Source organism: Etheostoma cragini, chromosome 11 (genome assembly GCF_013103735.1).
Source record: "Etheostoma cragini isolate CJK2018 chromosome 11, CSU_Ecrag_1.0, whole genome shotgun sequence".
Classification (NCBI taxonomy): domain Eukaryota; kingdom Metazoa; phylum Chordata; class Actinopteri; order Perciformes; family Percidae; genus Etheostoma; species Etheostoma cragini.
The window spans coordinates 9,384,370-9,402,906 of NC_048417.1; the positions used below are offsets into that span (position 1 = coordinate 9,384,370).

The 18,537-nt window shown below is 39.5% G+C and overlaps 1 protein-coding gene across 4 annotated transcripts in view; it reads left to right on the forward strand.

Annotated features, from left to right (window-relative positions):
- Positions 1-18,537, forward strand: part of fgf14 (fibroblast growth factor 14) — a 100,166-nt gene that overhangs the window by 49,334 nt on the left and 32,295 nt on the right. The window contains exon 1 of one of the 4 annotated variants that reach the window (XM_034884987.1): positions 14,627-16,013. The exons of the other annotated variants lie outside the window; for them this stretch is intronic. Within the exon in view, the coding sequence (XP_034740878.1) occupies positions 15,821-16,013 (193 nt within the window). The 5' untranslated portion in view covers positions 14,627-15,820. Of the gene's footprint in view, positions 1-14,626; positions 16,014-18,537 lie in introns of those variants that run through there. 4 annotated transcript variants of the gene reach the window in all.

Here is an 18,537-nt window from a genome sequence, read left to right on the forward strand (position 1 = left end):
TGTGTGTGTGTGTGTGTGTGTGTGTGTGTGTGTGTGTGTGTGTGTGTGTGTGTGTGTGTGTGTGTGCGCCTACTGGGCATATTTGTTTGTGTACACGCATGCATAAATGTGGGAGCAAGAGGCGGTCCAGTGGGTGTGCACACCAAATGATTCAGCTTTTCATAGACAAGATTCATATTTTATTAGTATGGGCTCGCATTAATGGTCGGTTTCTCTCTCTCTCTCTCTCTTCTTGTACTAATTTTTTTACTCACACTCTTTCACATTTTTTCTCCCTTTGCCCTCTCTGTTGCTTTTTGTTGTTGTACACTAAACGTCATCGCAACGTATGGTGTCAATACATTCTAAGATGCCGTATGCCCATATGTAAACGATCTCCATCTGTAGAAGTGCCTAAGGATGTTTTAATGCTAAACCTACTCGTGTGGGTATAAAGGGATACACTGGAGGGAGAGGTGCAAACTTGACTCAGTATGTTTACCTGTGTAGGCTTGTGACAAGCCACAGGACTTACTGGAGCGTACTTCGGGGAGCTTCCTGTGTGTTACTTAGCAACGATGGGCTTGCACTGCAAAGTCTTTTAGGTTTCTTAAGAAGCACCATCTATCTCTATGTCCCCCTGCAAATGTGTATTTCAGTGTGCATACAAACAGAGAAAGAGATCAAAACACAGAGTCAGAGTGAAAGACTTGAATTGACTTCTTGTGTGGTGAATCAACCGGTGTGCCAGGGGAGCTGATGGAATAGCTGGACTCTGGGCGAAGATTCTCCTGCTTCTGCAAATAAACGCATACCTGCTTTGTCGCAAGTATCTCTTTCGTGACAAGCTGACATCAAAGTCAAAGTAAAATCAAAAAAAAAAGTAGAATCCTTGCTGTTGGGTTGTGTTTTTAAATGACAATCTGGACCTTAATGCATGCATCTTCTATTATTAAAATACTTGCGTGTGTGTGCTACTACTATAGCGTCACATCCGTTAGTGAGTCGGTCAGACAAACCTACCTGCCTGCCCTTTTCCACTTTTATTATTATTATTATGGTTTCATATATATATAATAATATATATATATGAATGAATACTGATGTGTTGGTTCTTCCTCCACTACCACCATCACCACCACTATGTAATTTGCTGAGCATTTAATGTGACCTTTAAGGTGAGATAAAGTGGTAAACACAACATTGACAGATTATCAGCATAAGGTTGATAGCATACAGCAAATATGAAGCAACATTAGCATTCCTTTGGAGTTGGGTACTGTATCACTGTAATAATGACTCTCTTCATTTCTCTGTTTGGTCTTCTCTAACACCGGTGGAAACTATTTGACATTTTAGCTGCTAAATACTCCACAGTGTTTATCAGCTGACACTGTCTACTGTCGAGTGTTGTCCTGTTGATGTAACAGTAGCCATTTTCTTTAGATTGTTTGTGAAAGAATGTTGATCACCTCAACTTTAAGGGTGACTTTACAAACAACCCATTTCAGAATTTATTGGTCTTATTGCCACAGAATTTCTGTAGCAATGGTCAACATTGTTGCATAGAAGTGATGTGTTTTACCAGTGCCATCAACAAAGGATTCTATAAAGTGATTAGGGGTGTGTAGTCTGATCAGTGATCCTATCAGGACCTTTCTCCTCACTGCTGTGTTACTGTGTGAGTGATTCTCTATTCTTGCCAAGCAGAAATAACCAGAATCTCATCATTAAGAATGTGGACCGCACACTGTTATCCTGTTATTTGTTTTTAGACTGTGGAGAGCCAAGACTCAGGACTCTCAATAAGACTGATGAGTTAAACCAATCAAATTCAAGCTTTTCAATCGCAAAGACTTCATTTCCTTAAGCGGAACTTGACTAAGTGTCAGATGTGTGTGTGTGTGTGTGTGTGTGTGTGTGTGTGTGTGTGTGTGTGTGTGTTTCAGAAGTGTCTTACTTAACTCTGGTGCTCCCCTTTGTTTGACAATGATGCTATTTTTAGAGCTGTGTCAAAAGGTCAAATCCTCGAACGGCTGGAGAAACACTGAAACAACGGTTTAACATGCATCCTCTGGGAAATGGACACCGCTTTCCCTGTCACCTGCTACATGTTTTGCATCACCCTAACAAGGCTTTGCTGTGATGACACTGTGTTATGTTATATTGACTGTTGGTTTAGCCAGTAGAACATGCTTTTGGCTTGTTAAAATCCCTTTAATAAGCTTTCATTTCATTGTGGCATCAGCCATGATGATGCTGCTTCTTTTTTTTAAATGAGCATGTTTTGAACTGTGGGTTGTAAATAAAAATGTTGCCCTACAAAATGTTATCCTGCTGGTCTTCCTTTGTACTTAGGTGATCAAGTCCAAATCCTGTATCACATACTAACCCTATGTTGGCCTTAATGCTGTGTGTTAAGGTTTGAATTTCAGTTACTCACAAAGAGTAGAAGCTATGGTCAACTTGAATAAATGTGCGTATAATGGATTCCATGGGTGTTAAGGTTTCATGTTGGTACACGTGCCAAAAAATTCAGAGAAGCTCCCGAAGCCGCTGCTGCAGCACTAATCTGTTTTTCCGCTGTCCATCTGTATGCATTTTTCAACTATTATTTATATCTTTATCACATATATATATATATATATATATATATATACTCTTTTTTTAAATAGTATGCTCCTAGAAGCTCCAACAAAGACATGTATTTGTATTTTGCCAAAACAATGACATATGTGGTTCATACTGTACTACACTGAAGAACAGTGGTGAAAGAAGTATGTAAGAATCGTGTACTTGTATTCTGTTTCAAGTACTGTAAAATTAAAAGTATTAAGTAAATAAAGTATGGGTAGCTAAACACTAACCAAAGTAAAATGACTACTATGCTGAATGTCCCCTTTTGAAAGGGCTATGTATATTCTATTTTTGGATAATTGATAAATTGGATTTCTATTGTTGATGCATTGACATTTAGGAAGGATTTTATTGGATATTATTATTATATACTTGGAGGTTGTTTAATTTATAGTGAAGCTACCTGGTTCATAAACTGACAGGTTGTGCCAGTAAAATTTTAATTTAAATGCCATGGCGTGCAATATGTTTTCTACTGGAGTGTAGTGGAGTAAAAGGATTAAGTGGTATAAAATAGAAATACTTGAAGTTCAAGTACATCAACATTGACTAAAGGTACTTAGTTACTTTCCACCGCTGTCTAAAAATAGGTTACTTTATGCTGCAGGGTGAGTTATTCCACAGAGAAAACTTTTCTCCAGTTTGCACATACATAACTTGCACTATTTATATTTGCAATATTATCATTATTATAATATTAATATAATAATTATTATATTATTCACATGCTGCCTTTTAAAAATTGTTTTATTTTGTATATTTGTAGGATATATTGTAGATTTTACATTATTCGGCATTCTGTGGACAGAAAAGGAAGAATTTCATTGTACAGGTAAACACGTTTCCTAACTGTGCACATGACAATAACACTTATCAACTTGAACTTGTTGAATTGGAATCTATTGTCACCAACATGAAATCAAGCTGAAGAATACTCTTTCTAAAGGATTTAACTATTTTTTTATTTTTATTTTTTATTTCTTTCTTTACAACTACCTATCAAGAAGGCTAGTGGGCCGTGCAGCGATCACACAAGGTCACACACACATGTCAAGTTGCAACAGCGACATCAACGTCATCCACAGTTCCCTCTCCTGCCAAAACCTTGATCTTACATATCCCGAGGCCCAGGATAAAAATGTGTCCCTCCTCTTCGTCGTCCTCCACCTCCTCTGCACGTAGGCGTGATGGAGGAGGTGAGTGAGCTTCAGCTGTACACTGAAGGCCAACATTGCTGTCCACATTGCAAGCTTTGGCTTGCCAATTTTAGAGCTCTCAAATCAAGTCCCACCTCAAGCGTCTGTTTCACGAGGAAAGAAAATTACAATCTTAAAGCTTTTTTCACATTTTTTGTTTTTTTAATTAATTTTCTATTTCCACAAAAAATGTTTTCATACCCTCCTCAGTGTGTAGCCCAGTCATAAAGACCATGGTTCTGGCATATCACTTACACACCGGCTAATTGTCGTCTACTGTAATTACAAATGTGTCATTTCTCATTAGACCCTAACAAGAGCCATGCAAATCAAACGCTATTTTTGACAGTGAGCTTTATTTGATCTTTTCCTCCACCAACACTTTTATAACTTTCAGTTTGACACAAAGTAAAAAACAGCTTAAAGGTACTTATCCCTTCATTTTAATAAAATATTTAGAATTATTATTCCATTATCTCGATTTGCATTTATGTTAATTAGGCCCTTGGGGTACAAACAAAAGGCATGGTTGTAATTGTTCTGTCTATGGTGCTGTTTTTTTTTTCCATCTGCATTGCCTGCTTTTCTTGCGAGACTACTTACTCTTCTAACCTGCTCAACTTAGTTCTCTATCAAGATATTGAATCTGTGGTCACTAAAGAAACAAAAATAATAAAAAAAATAAAATAAGTCTATGAGGTCTACAGATGTTTTCATAAAGGGAAATTAATAACATAGATGTAATTCTGTCTGTGATTTTTTTTTTACATTTAGTGCAGTTGAAGAGTTATTGGAAAAGAGAAGAGAATTGGTAAAGGTTATTGTCGGCTTTTAAATTAAATGGAGAACAAAAACACAATGCCAACTGTGGACATCTGGCTGTTTACATTAACAACGACGAGCTCAGTGAGTGCATGTCCAATGGCACAGCACCACTGACAGCTATTGGAAACTGTGTGTCCTAAGGCTCTGATCTATATATCATACAGCCTCCATTGCATAACATGTGAAAATGAAAACACTTAACTCTTTACTTATTTTCTATTTCTAACATTTTTCTTTGTTCTATTCTCTCTCTCTCTCTCTTTCTCTCCCCCCCCCCCCCCTTTCCATCTCATTCACACAAATGTGCCCATACACATGATCTTATGAGCACTGTGCATACTGTATGCATCACAATACCAGTTGGTAATATGGGATCAGTGAGTCTTTTTTACAGCACAGAGAAGCCCACAATCACATCATAGCTTATGGCAACTGACTCTGATATTAGTTACTATTCACAACACGGCTTCATTTCCTCTAGTTAGGTCATATATCCACATAGAGTTCACCACTACTTTCATCACGCTGTTAAAACCTTGTAAAAGTTAATTTATTGATTTATTGATAGATTGCAGACTTGGTAAACTGATTAAGAGTTTGACACCAGCACATGTCATTATCGGACACATGTCTCAACACAGCATCTGTGATGTAACCTGTTTTGGCCACTTGAGGGCTTCTTGGTTTATTTAAGACAGTGTTTTGTCTCTTGTAAAGGTTTCCAATTTTAATCCAGTACAGTACAGTGCTTTGACCACTAGAAGAAAAAAAAAACATCTAGAAATCATGGTTACAGTCTGGATTAAGTATTGACGTTGCTTTCCTAGAAATGTCCACTTCTATATTTCTCTATCTATCAGTATGTGTTGCTCCATTAGAAAGGGAATTTAATGGTGTTCTATTTAGTGGTAAGTCTTGTTTTTTGTCAGTGTAGAAGTCATTAAAATACTTCACCTTTGTTTTAGGGGGAAACATATTCTTTTTTTAGAATAGAAGTACAAAATCAATTCTCTGTGCAGATCAGTTTGCTTCTTCTTGATCAACACTGTTATCATGCAGCAGTGTCCTGCTGGGCTCTGTACTGCTCTCTAGTGGCTGAAAAGTAGTAAAGCAGTGTATAAGTAGCAAAGCAATTTAAGCACCCCAACAGGAACTGCATTTTTTTTCAGATTTTTAAAATGAAGTTGGCATGCCACATAGGCTACTGTTTTGCAAGCAAGTATTATGTCTCTGCTGCACCAAGACAGATTTAGAAAATGAGCTGAGTAATTGTTTCACCAAATGCGCTTCTTTTGTCTGACAGTTTGAAAGACCACGGTAACTCTTCAGACAAACTACACAGCGATATGTGTCACGTTATGAAGTTGGCATCTAGCTATGAGCAACATTGACAAATAATATTGTGAGCAACATGATCAACCAGTGAATTGATGTTTGTATTATTGGTGCAAGAGGCCCCACATTCATCTGAAAAGTGAACTTGTGGAGCCAAAATGTTTTGAATTGGCAAATAATGTCTATTTTTGTTGCTGCTTTACCATTTTCCTGTCATACAGTAAAGTCACTAAATTCCAATGAGTTATTGCAGGGCTGGTAAATACTAATTCATTTTAATTAAATCATTACTCCTGCTGATCTCCAAGACACGCTTAAGTATTACTCAAGTAACACTTTATAATAACCATCATTAATAATTGGCAAATTGATAGTTAATTAATCTTTTGTTAAATGTCATTTAACTGTTAGCATTGTTAATTAATGAAATATTAGTGCTGTAAATTAAGTTTATTCTTACACACATTATATCCCTCATACTATAGATATCATGATTATAAAAATTTTTTATTTATAAAGACATTTTTTAAAACATCTATTCATCGATAGATGAACTAAATATTCCTAACTTTAATTTACAGCACAACTAATTATACTATTAATTATAATTTGTTTGTTAGCTAAAGATTAACTATCAATTTACCATCTATTAATGATGGTTGTTATAAAGTGTTACCAATCTTGTTAGTTCTCACATCAGGGATCACAGACTAACACAACACCACTACTGTGCTACACCTCTGATAAGAATGAGTGGATCCTGGGGTACAGTATATAAGGTATTTGATGTATTCATGGTTTTGGTAACATTTGATATGTGACGGTGTTAATGGGTGTCTGAGAGTGTGGTAATGTCTGCCAATTAATGACTGCTTTCATACTGGAGTGTTAACCCCGTCACTTCAGACTAATCACCACACTCCTTGTCCCCCTGTCCTCTCCACTCACTCACAGTCAAATACTCACGAGACACACACACACACACACACACACACACACACATAGGGCTAAGAGGGTCACAGAGACCAAAGTTATGACGCCTATCGTCATTAGCTGGGGCTGCATTTACAGACATCATCAGCCTTTCATTGTCTCTTGGGGAGACCTTTATTGCTGTTCTCAATCAGAGGTGGCTAGGGTCCCAGTCACATACTGTCTCATCTGAGATATATGGTGCATATCATATGAGCACACCTTAATGGACCTCTAGGAAGGAAACACAGTATGAAACACTTTTTAAACATACTATTTTATCGAGGTGTTATTTTTTTTGTGCCGTTGGTTTCATTAACAAGATGCCATTTGTCATGTTTGTTAAGAGTTTTTGCAAAGTATGGTTACAGTATAGTCAACTTTTTTGAAGATCTGTTAAAAGGATACTTTGCTCATATTACATAAACTTTGTATCATAATAATACATTTTATTTAAGGGCCTTTCATGACACCCAAGGTCACTTCACAAACAAAAAAGGACATGAAAACTATAGTCATCTCATAAAGGTGCTGAAGTTCACACTATGACATGCAGTAGGCCTGCTGAGAGGATCTCAGTGAGCGGGCCGGGGTGTAAAACTTCCGGTTCTCATGATAGAGCAGTGCGAGACCCCCTCTCCTCCTGGGTGAGTGACTCCCCTGCGTGCTACCAGTGCCCAGATCTCTCCCTATAAACCATGATTTGGTTACTGTATTGCTTATTTATTGTCTTCCAAAAAATATTTCCGCTCACTATTTTAACTGTTACACCAGTTTGTTTGTTACCAGCCGGCTGCCATTCTGTGTTAATCTGGACAAGTTTGACGAACTTGCATTATGTCACCCGCCAGCAGGGTGCTTTTATTGGTCCAGTGCAGTGTATTCTGGTAGTTGTAGGCTTTCTACATTTTGAGCAGAAGGGAATATCCCAGCGTATTTTCTCTGTTTTCCCTGTAAAACCAATTTAAAAAAAAAATTGTGCCACTGCATCGACTGACCAATTTTCTTCTTCAGCAGTAAAATACTTTTTAAGCAATAGTTTTGAACAGTTAATACAATGTACTCCTTTCTGTGATGTGAAATGTCTATTGGCATTGCTCATATTATTTCCAAAGAAAACATCAAACTTTTGCAGCTTTAAGTTTTTGTTGGTCTTTGTCTGTGTCTAAACCGTGTGGTTGCTTTTTGTGTGCATGTGTTGTTGTTGTTGGTGCCTAAGTCACAACTGGAGCTTGACCTGACTTTACAATCACTACCATTCTATTAAACTCTCAGAACTATGCTCAGGCCCTTTCTCTGCATCAGAAAAGTATAATTGTTGTACAGACCTATATACTGCATTTACGGTACATACACTCTGTTTGCTTCAGAAACGAACACAAAAAAACATGCAAGCACTCATCAGCACAGTCTGGAGGGGGCCAAATGCACTCACAACATAAAGAGGTGTGTGTGTGTGTGTGTCGGTGTCGGTGTGTGTGTGTGTGGGGGGGGTTTAGTTGTTGTATCAAATGTAGAAAGGGATTCTGATGGACCTCTGAGCTTCTAAGAATGCATTCACATCAGGCATCATCTGCAGCTTCACAGGGAGCCAGCTTAGAGGCACTGACCATACTTAAAGGTCAGTGGCTAGCTACTCCATTTATGTATTTGCATGGAGATTAAAAATGCCTTTCCTTAAGACAGATTGCCTTTTAATATGCATTCTTTTGAATTTAGCTTGTGTTGTATTATGCGTTTTCAAGCTTGTGTTACGGACACAACAGAACTTAAGTTTTTTACGTTCACCTGATTGTTTTCCCCATCCCGCTATCTCTGAATTCACAAACGGAGCTTGGACTGACCCGACATCACCCTCATTACCATTCTATTAAGCCTCCCAGCACTGACACACACCCAGGTCCTTCACCTGCATCGAAAATATATTAATATTAATGTGTTAACCTATTCACTATGCATTTGCAAGTGGGTACACACATTGTTTTTGATGTTGCTTAGACACACACACACACACACACACACACACACACACACATACACACACACACAGTGTCAGCCTTCAGCTCTGGAAGAAGGCTTTCCTAGAGGGGTTTGAACTAATTGGTATTCTCCCAAACTGCCCAGGGCTTCTCCAAGGAACTTCACTCTGCAGTTCTGCTGACAAGGCACATTCCATCACTGCTGCTGACTTAAAATAGGATCAAAGGATGGAGCTGTCTGTCTGTCTGTCTGTCTGTAGTTTTCAGTTGTGGTATCAAATGTAGACAGGGATTCTGAATCTGATGACCTGTGGGCTTCTTACGTCCGCATTCACATCAGGTATCATCTGCAGCTTCATAGGGAGCCCGCTTAGACAAAAAAGGCCCTGACCACAATGAAAGGGGTGTGTGTGTGTGTGTGTGTGTGTGAGAGAGAAGAGATGATGTGTGTGACCAGCATATTGACTCCTTAGTGAGTTGTAACAGTGTTATTGCACTTCTGCTGCCCTCTCTTTATACTTTGTCATATAATTTGCTCACTTTAGTGTCCTTAAAAACCCTCATTCTGCTTTATCATAAATTATGCACCATATAACTGGATTGTTGGCGATTTGGGCTATCTTTTGGTAGTTAGACAATCAATACTGGTGAGGGGCCACAGGGCTGTGGTTAATCACTGGCACTTGTATCCAATTGTGCTTCCCTCTACTTCCTGGAATCACGTGTCCTTTATATGTGCAAAAGTCTGAGAAGATGGAGAAAAAAAAAAAAAGCCAGTCCATATTAGCTATTGACCTTTCTTTCCAAAGTAATACTTGCAAAGATGACTTCATTTTGTTGCTCCATTACCAGCATGGAAACTCATGATACAGTCCATGCATGGCAGTTGATTTTGTTTTACTGTGTTTAGTTTAGCAACAAATGTTTTAAATTATTTGTTTTAATCTGGGAGTAAGCTATGTTTGAGGATAGCACAGTTTGAATCAGCTGTTTCATTATTGTCTCCGTCGGAGGGCTCCAAACCTCAGGTCAACTTTAATCTCATCCCTGGAGGAAGGGGGAACACTCCATAACACTGACAACAGAGAGACACATTGTAATGTGGCTACACATATTCTCTGGTGGAGTATTTAGTACACCTAGCAGCAATTACGTGATATACATTTAAATTGTTTTATGACACACTGCATGAGATGATGAACCAGCGATTTAAAGGTCTGTGAGCAGAGACTTAATGCTACTACACTCTTTAGGAACTACTGTAAGTCTCTCCAGGGTTGTTTTATGTCGTTTTCTAATATAGTATTCATCCACAGTGCAGCAGTGGTGTAGTTGGCAATAAAGACTTAAGGTTTGCTTCTCAGTTGATCACTCCTGCAAGCTCATTCATCTATAAAACTCCATGTAGTCAGAATACTGCAGGACATAGCCTGAGGAAACCCTCACAACTGTTAGGCAATAGTCATAAGAAGGCCCCAGACCCGGGAATTAAATGCTATTAAATCGTATTCATCATATTAATCAGTAGTTATTATTTACTTAATAAGGAGTTCTTTGTAGACGACTACATACACTTGTTTATATGATCCCCATTAAATGCTGTATCCCAAAACAAAAACAACTATATCATGGGAAATATCCTATCTACAGCATGGGAAACTTTGAATACAATTTTTAACAGTACAGTCTAAGCAACTAAAGCACACTTTTTAAAACATGATATGGCGAGGCACACTTTATGAACAGGCACCAGTTCACGGTACATCTCCAATTTCTTAGCCTTAGTTCCAGCTCAAAACCACTCAGATGTCAGTTTTATTTTTTTTATTTTTATTTAACCAGGAAGTCCCTTGAGATCAGTTCCCAACTTAAACTATATTTCTGGTCCTTTGTGTTAGTACCCCTTTGCATACGGTGTTACCTGGCAGAGGCCTTTGCCCATTGATCCTATTCAGAAGTAATTTACTGTGCAGCCTAAAACCTGGTATGGGTGGTATACGTGGTATGATATCCAGGCTTTATCAGTTCTTAGGGATATCTGGCCACACTGCCCAGCCATGATGTATGGCATGATGTATGGTCTAACATTACAGAAATATCACGCAATCCAGATCAGCAGATTCACTACAATTACATTCACAGGACATATCTAACCCCTGTGAAAACGCACTACATTAAAATTATTAATAGCCCTTCATGCTATTTCTGACCAATTAAAGCTCATGGTACATTTCTTTACATGTACTGGGAGTGCTCTCCTGTTGGTCAGTTCAGGAACAATATTGCATCCAAAATGTCCACCTTGATTAATGTTACTGTACTCGTTACTGTAGATGTTTTGATTCTGAATGACATGTCAGCCTTTCAGCTTTCTGAAGCTCAAAAACTTGGTGTGTTTGCTGGACTTACAGCTGCTAAGAAGATGATTGCAACCCGTTGGAAGCCACCTCATGACTTATCTGTTCGTACATGGATCCTTTCTTTTTTGGATGTCACGTACATGGAGCTCTCCATGGCTCGTTTGGGTGGAGTACCAGGGAAGACTTTGGAGATTTGGCACAGCAGTGCTGAGTCCTTAAGGTCAATGCTGTAGCCTTTTCTTTTGTTTGCGTGTGTGATTATTCCCTTGTCTTGTGTCTGTCCGTTTCTTCACGTGTAGTTTTATCTCCCTTCCTCACGTTTTTCCTCTGTGTTTTTGTGGCCCTGGGACGCGTTCCTATGGTCCAGCTTGTTGTTTGTAACTGTTTTTTTAATATTATGTCTAGTATATTATGTTTTCTGAATATAAAAAAAGATTAAGCAGCTGAAGCATTGGCAGGAGGAGACAAAAAAGGGAAATGAGAATGACATACGTAAATCCTAGCGAGGCGATAATATAACTCATCTCAAATTGAATTAACTCCTTGTCTTTGATAATGCAATGTAATTTCATTCTGGCAAATTTAGCTTCTTTTATGTCATTGGGCCCGAGAAGTGCGAAGTCCCACTCACGGTTTTTTCTATCAGGATGGGTGATAAAAGAACATGGCCCTCAGGCAAAGGAATAGCAATAATCAAATGGGTTGTTTATCCTGGTTCCATTTGGTGACATTTGCTTTGCCTTGGCAGCAAGACATCTAACAGTAATGAAATTTCCTCAGAGGAGATTGGATTAAAATGTTCTGACCTAATGAGGCTGTGGCTTCACAAGTCTGCATTGGATTCTGCTTTGCTGAATCTTTGGGTCTCCATGTTTGTCATATAGGCCAACTGTGCATGGTATCATAGTGTCTGGTAGTCTTTGTCATAAATGTATTGATGATAAAGGAGTACATGCTGCATATACGGCACAGTGCTGCATGTGTCTTTGCAACAGGCTAATTTCTTGCAAATTAGGTCCTAAGGTAACATTTAGTCCTCTTTCATTTGTTGCTAGTCTCAGATAAAATGTCCAAATATGTTAACCTAACTGCCTTTATCTGTGACCTAACTTAGAGAATGAATTAGGTTTTTAAAGTGTTTGTGAACAAATTAATGTGAACAGCTTGGGGCAGACTGTCAGTTCACCCTAACCATGTTAGGTTCTGTAGATGGGGCAGTATAAATGGGGCATTAGAAGTCACAGGAAAAGGTCTTGGATAAGAGGGCTGTGGAATGGGACTGCCATGGACTCTCATTCACTCATATGTAGGAGGAAAAGAAATGTAGGTATGTGTGTCATTTTGCTTCATGAATGAGTATTTCACTGAGTTTTGGATGTTTTTTTCAACAACATGCATTGTGTATTTATTGATATGGAAACATTTTTGCAGTTTAAACAGATTATTATGCTCCACCAGTGTGTGTGCTGTATGGTAAGACTTTTGGATGTGCATGTCTGTACTACTGTATGCGTAGAAAGCGTGTGTGATCATCCATGCGTTCAACCTCTTGCTGTGTCACTGAAAAAGGTAAAAGCTACAGAGCCTCTTCTCTCCATTATTATCCCAAACCTAGATCCGGTCCAGAAAGTTGTTTTTATGTGACAAATTTGTATTACTCAAGCACCTCAATGTTAATGTTTGCCTCCTTCGGAAACATATGATATGAGATAACAATACTGCGTACAGTATGGTTTCACATCTGTTTTCTCTAATCAAATTAATTTTGTAGCACATTACATTGAGTCTCCTTTTCCATTTGTCTCATTTTTTTAAGATTCTTATACCAAACCACAATTATAAAAGAAAAAACTAACTAGTTGTTCAAATTGTGTTGGACAGAATCTAATTTCATCAAAACCCAGTAGATACAATTAAATCAACGTACAAATACAGCCCCATATTATCCTGCAGCGATTTTATATTTAGTGAGGTCAAAGTACCCCAACTCTGTATAATTACAACTGAAGGAAAGAGATTATCTATGTGAGCGAAACACTCTTCAATTCAGACGCGGTGCTGTGACACTGCTGTCCTGCAGGTTGCTATGGGTGAGTGACCATTGTTGAGCTGACAGTGTCCGCTGCTGGTTGGATCGTTTACTGCAGTGTCTCCTGCAGCACCACGGGGCTGGAGGCTTCTGAAAAGACACGGGACATTAACTTGTGTGTCCGTTCAAAGCAGGAGCTCAAGTCAGGAGGAGGAGGGGGGGGGGCCACATTGTAAACATGATTCAAAATGAGCAGGGTCATAATACCCCCTAATGTAAATTTGATGACGCATCAATAGGACATTATGTAGGCCTTTGCATTTTAATTCTATAGGCTGTTACCACGCAGGGACAACGCTTTCGTTTCAGCGTTCTTCTGTTTTTAAACCACATCTACTCCCTTACACTTTTTGATGTAATAAAGATTAATGAACATTCTGATTTAGTTGTGTGTCTGCCAGCTCCACAAATTCTATATTCTTATGTCCGTACAGCTGGATATCAACAGGTGCGTCTGGCGTGAGGAGACTCGACAAACACTAGACAATGCAATTCAACGCACCAGTCCCCATGAGCCGAGCCCAAATGTTTAATTACAGCCACAAACAGCAGATGGCTCTCTTGAGTTTTAATTCCTGCGTCTGTGATTGAGACTTAGATGATATTAACCCCATAAGAAGAAAAAGGATAAACTATTTTGTCTATTACAGGCTTTTATCGTGTTGAGCCGACATGACTTTATCATCATACTCGAGGAATAATGTGGAGTGGAGGACACCTTGGCGTGTGGTTCACATTCCGAAGTCTCTTGTGGTCGTTTAAGTAAAGATAATGTCCAGCTGAAGGAAACGTTTCCCTCCATTTGGTGCTGAAATTAGCAACGCTGTCCGTGGTACTGAAACCACGTAGAGCAAATGAAGCGCGCCTCAGGTGCTTTAAGCAAGATGAATGCGCTTATTTAGCGCACTTGCAGCAACTAGTATCCCGTTTATAAGGTCGAACATTAAGTTATTGCATTTTACTTGGATTTCTATGGATTTTAACTATGCTGATTTGACTAGAAAATGTAGGTGCAATCCACATTTATGAATGCCACACTATTCTATTGTAATATCATTTATGTAGGGAATTCCTGGTATTTAACTAAATGTGTTTCATAAAGCAGCATGGTAAGATTTTTACCATCTAACGTCAGCATCAAGACCCGGCTGCTCATTCCCTCCAAGCAGGGGCTTGGTGGTCGAGAGGGAGGGAGTGGGGGAGGGCATCCTCTTCACTCAGGCGTGTACTAACGAGTGGTTAGGACTTGTTGATGGAAAGATTTGTTCGTCTGGGGTATATAGACTCCATCTAGTGACCATGGCTTCCTATCGTTTTTTTCTTTGAGCGTGTGGAAAGAATGTGTGCTGTATGTCAGTGGCGTTACTTTCCTTTCCCCCTTTACGCACTGATCGTCGTACATGCATCTCCCGCGCCGTGGGCTTTATAGGAACATCCACTGGGTCGACCTGTCAGCTGATCGCCGGGGATATAAGTTTTTATATTTGTATGCAGCTTGTCACACAATGCAGACGTCATCTCCACCGAATTTCGATCAGCTTTGGTGATCTTTTTTTTTTTCTTTTTTTTTTCTCTGGCTCCGATTTCGCGCCCAGTTGTAAGTGTGGAATGCAGTGAAGAAAATATGTTGATAGAACGTTATCCGGCAGACCGGTAGGTAGTTGGTGTAAGTTTGCAGTAATTTAGCCTACTGCATCAATGTACTACTCTACTACGGTTGCGTATTCATTTCCATCTTTAAATGTTGATCAGTCACCGCAGGGTCGCTGTCGCGGATTGCTTCTTGCAAACTTGAGTTCCTTTCGCCCGGTGCTGCTGTGCCTTCACTCGAGTGGTGATCTTCGTGGGAGGCTCCTGTATTTGCTTGATTGCTGGCGGCGCACATGCACTGGCGTCCCCACAGCTACCCAACACAGCGACTTCTGATAGAGCAACCTCGTCTGGAAGGAAAAAGAGAAAACAGAGGGCGAAAGGAGGAAAGAGTGGGTGAATGTGCTGTGAGAACGCTGCAGCCGGTACTGGACATTTTAAGGAGGCGATGCTACTGAACATGTCACAGACAATGAACAAAAACATCACTTTGCAGGTATGAATGATCCTCTGAGATCTCGTTCCGCGTGAGTTTGGAATAGCTGTTCATCAAGACTATATGGTTATTGATGCATGTATGGAATTACGCATAAACTGATCTAATTTTTTTCCATCATGTCCAATTATTTTTCGAGTGATGATGACATCTGTTTTAATATTGCAATTAGCATGTAGGTTTTGGACAAAAAAGAAAACCAGCCCCCCCAAAAAATATATTTGACATTTCACAACACGGAACGGACCACTTAGCCGCCACTATGGGACTGTGACCCGGGCTGCGAGCTCCGAGAGGCGGCTGTTTGTGTAGTCTGTGCTCCGTGTGCAGACTGGACCTGAGCAGTTGTGACATTTTGAGCCATGGCTGCTGCTATTGCAAGTGGGCTGATCAGACAGAAGAGACAGGCACGGGAGCAGCATTTAGATCGGCCCTCGACCAACCGACGGAGGAAGAGCCCCAACAAGAACAAGGGGCTCTGCAATGGGAACCTGGTCGACATCTTCTCCAAAGTGCGCATCTTCGGCCTCAGGAAGCGGAGACTACGGAGACAAGGTCTGGGAAGTTTAGTGTGCAAAGTGCCTGCTGTGTTTGCGCAGAGCGTTGTGCATACAGTGTTTAAACATGTGCATACATTCAACCACTTGAAAGCTCTAATTAGGCCACCGAACAATCCTACTTAAACCACATCCTATGGGATTAAAGTACACAAGGTGATAATGAAATGACTGATACTCATGTATTACTGATTACATAAACTTCAACTTGCCGTATTGCACATCTGTGCGTAAAAACTGAAATTGAGGGAGAGAGAGAGCATTCTGTTCTGTATATTGGCCCAGTTGGCTGAAAACTGCAGACCTGCCTCTGATTTACATGCAATCCCAGGTAGTTGACAGGCTCCTGACAAGTTGTATCAAATGGTTTAAACAGGTTTACCGAACTGTAACCTCGGCGATTCTGAAAAGGGCCTGATCTGTAATGAAGCACTACACGACTTGCCGAACGGCTTAGTACATTAAGCACATCACAAAAAACACAACTGAAACTCATTTATATGCAAGCAAAAATGTCAATGTCTCCGGCGGAAAGGAGGTTGGAGGTTACGCCTTTCAAACACAAACCTTTCTCGCATAATTTTACAAATCCGTGTGCCAATGGCCTCCAAAAGTGGCGACCTGGGTTTTAAGAGCACTGTCAATAAAAAGTCCACTGTTGGAATTAGTGCCGACTCAGAGGATATTTTTTTCTTACAAAAATGAATTAGGATAAGTTGTTTAGGAAATTAAATTAGTACTGCTATTACTTTTTTACTTCTTCTCCAGTAAACGACTGAAGGCGGCTGCATGGAAACAGGTATCAAACCTGTTGCCCCAGAGCTTCTATAAACACAATTGTGCACAATTTAACGTCAAACTCGCAATTCAAACAGCATTTTCTTGGTAACAATGCGTCTAGAAGCAGTGTTTGGTCTTTCATCTTTTTCACAAAGAACCCTTTTGATGGCTGAGCATCTCTCATCCCCTTTCTGTATTCATATTGGAATTGAACAACACAATGAATTTTTTCCTCTTCACTAGCCGTTAGTGATTACACAGATTCAATGGCTTTGGTGTACTTAGATCTATAGAGTAGCACATCTGGATAGGGGTCATGTGGCATCAGAATGGCAGGTTCTAATCTGCTATCCTCCAGACAACTGTTGAGGCCGCTGCCTTTTGTGTGCGGTGGTTGTCCCAATGTTTGTGTGTCTAATTGTCTACTGTCCTCTGTTACATTGGAATTGGTCTATTGGGTGTCTATTATTTTCATTTGAACATCCGTAGCATCCAGCAGCCTCTTATTGAAGACGTGTGAACAGACAGTCCTTTGCTGGGGGGAATGATTATTAAGTCGGACCACGGCAATAGAAAAAACAAAAAACAAGGCTCTGCAAACTGGCTTTTTTTGGTTTAGGGTATACTGTTAGTATTTCATGGATGTGAACAATTGGGATCTGGCCAAAATAAATCTGAGTTAGATATGTGGTGGGCAAGTCTACCTGCACTTTCAACAGGAAATGACTTTACAGCTTCACACCTGCAGCGGCCATTTTATTGAGCAATTTAGAGCGTCCCTGAACCCCAGAATAGTGATGATAATCCACAGTAACAGTGCCAGAACAAGTGTTTGTGAACTGTGTCGTGAGGGCTTCAAAAAGCACGACCCTGCTGCCTGCAAGATGAGAAACACTCCCACTAAAATCTAAACAAAATGAAGGAGAAGGCAAGCACTCTGTTTTCTCCTGGTTTAAGTTTGTGTTATTAGATTAGAGATCTAATGGGAATACACTCCATTAATTTCACTCTCATATGAGAATTAGGAAAGTCTTTACCTAGTTCTATTAGGCATGGCAGTCAGGGGGCTTTTTTTGAAAATACTGCACATACCACTGGTTCCCTCGTCACACCTCTACAATTTTCCTGCACACATTTTTTTTCTTCCTTTCTTCTCTCTTATTCACCGTATTAGCACAAGAGCACACAGTTTAGGAAGACCAATGGCTTTTCATGCGTAATTAAATATTGGCCCTCGGAAGGACTTTTGTTTGCGTGAGTAAAAGTTGATTGCGCCACTGATCATATGTGTTGTGACAACACAGGGAGACATGCACAGTTGCCCTCATTGCCAGGTGAGAAAGACATTAAGCTTTCTTTTGACAGCTGCAGAGAACAGAACGTTATTCTAACCATCAAGACAGTGTATTGAAAAAGTCACATTCAAATTCTGCTGAGGTCTTTGAGGAGAAGGTGATTGGAAGTGTCTGAATATGTATTCAAACAGCAGTATTCCCTTTGGATTTGAGTATTGTTCTTGTGAGTAGTTATTGTTATGCTGTATATTGATTTTAACTGATATAAATTGGGTTTTTGAGCCAGAGTGTTGATCAAATTCATCGAAAATGTATCGTAACTATCAAAAATCAATAGTAATTTTCCTCATCTTTTAAACAGTGTTATCATGACATGCTATTCTGAAAAAATGGAGTACACATATACCTTGATAAACGACAACATTTTTATTGTTTGCCTTGTTCATT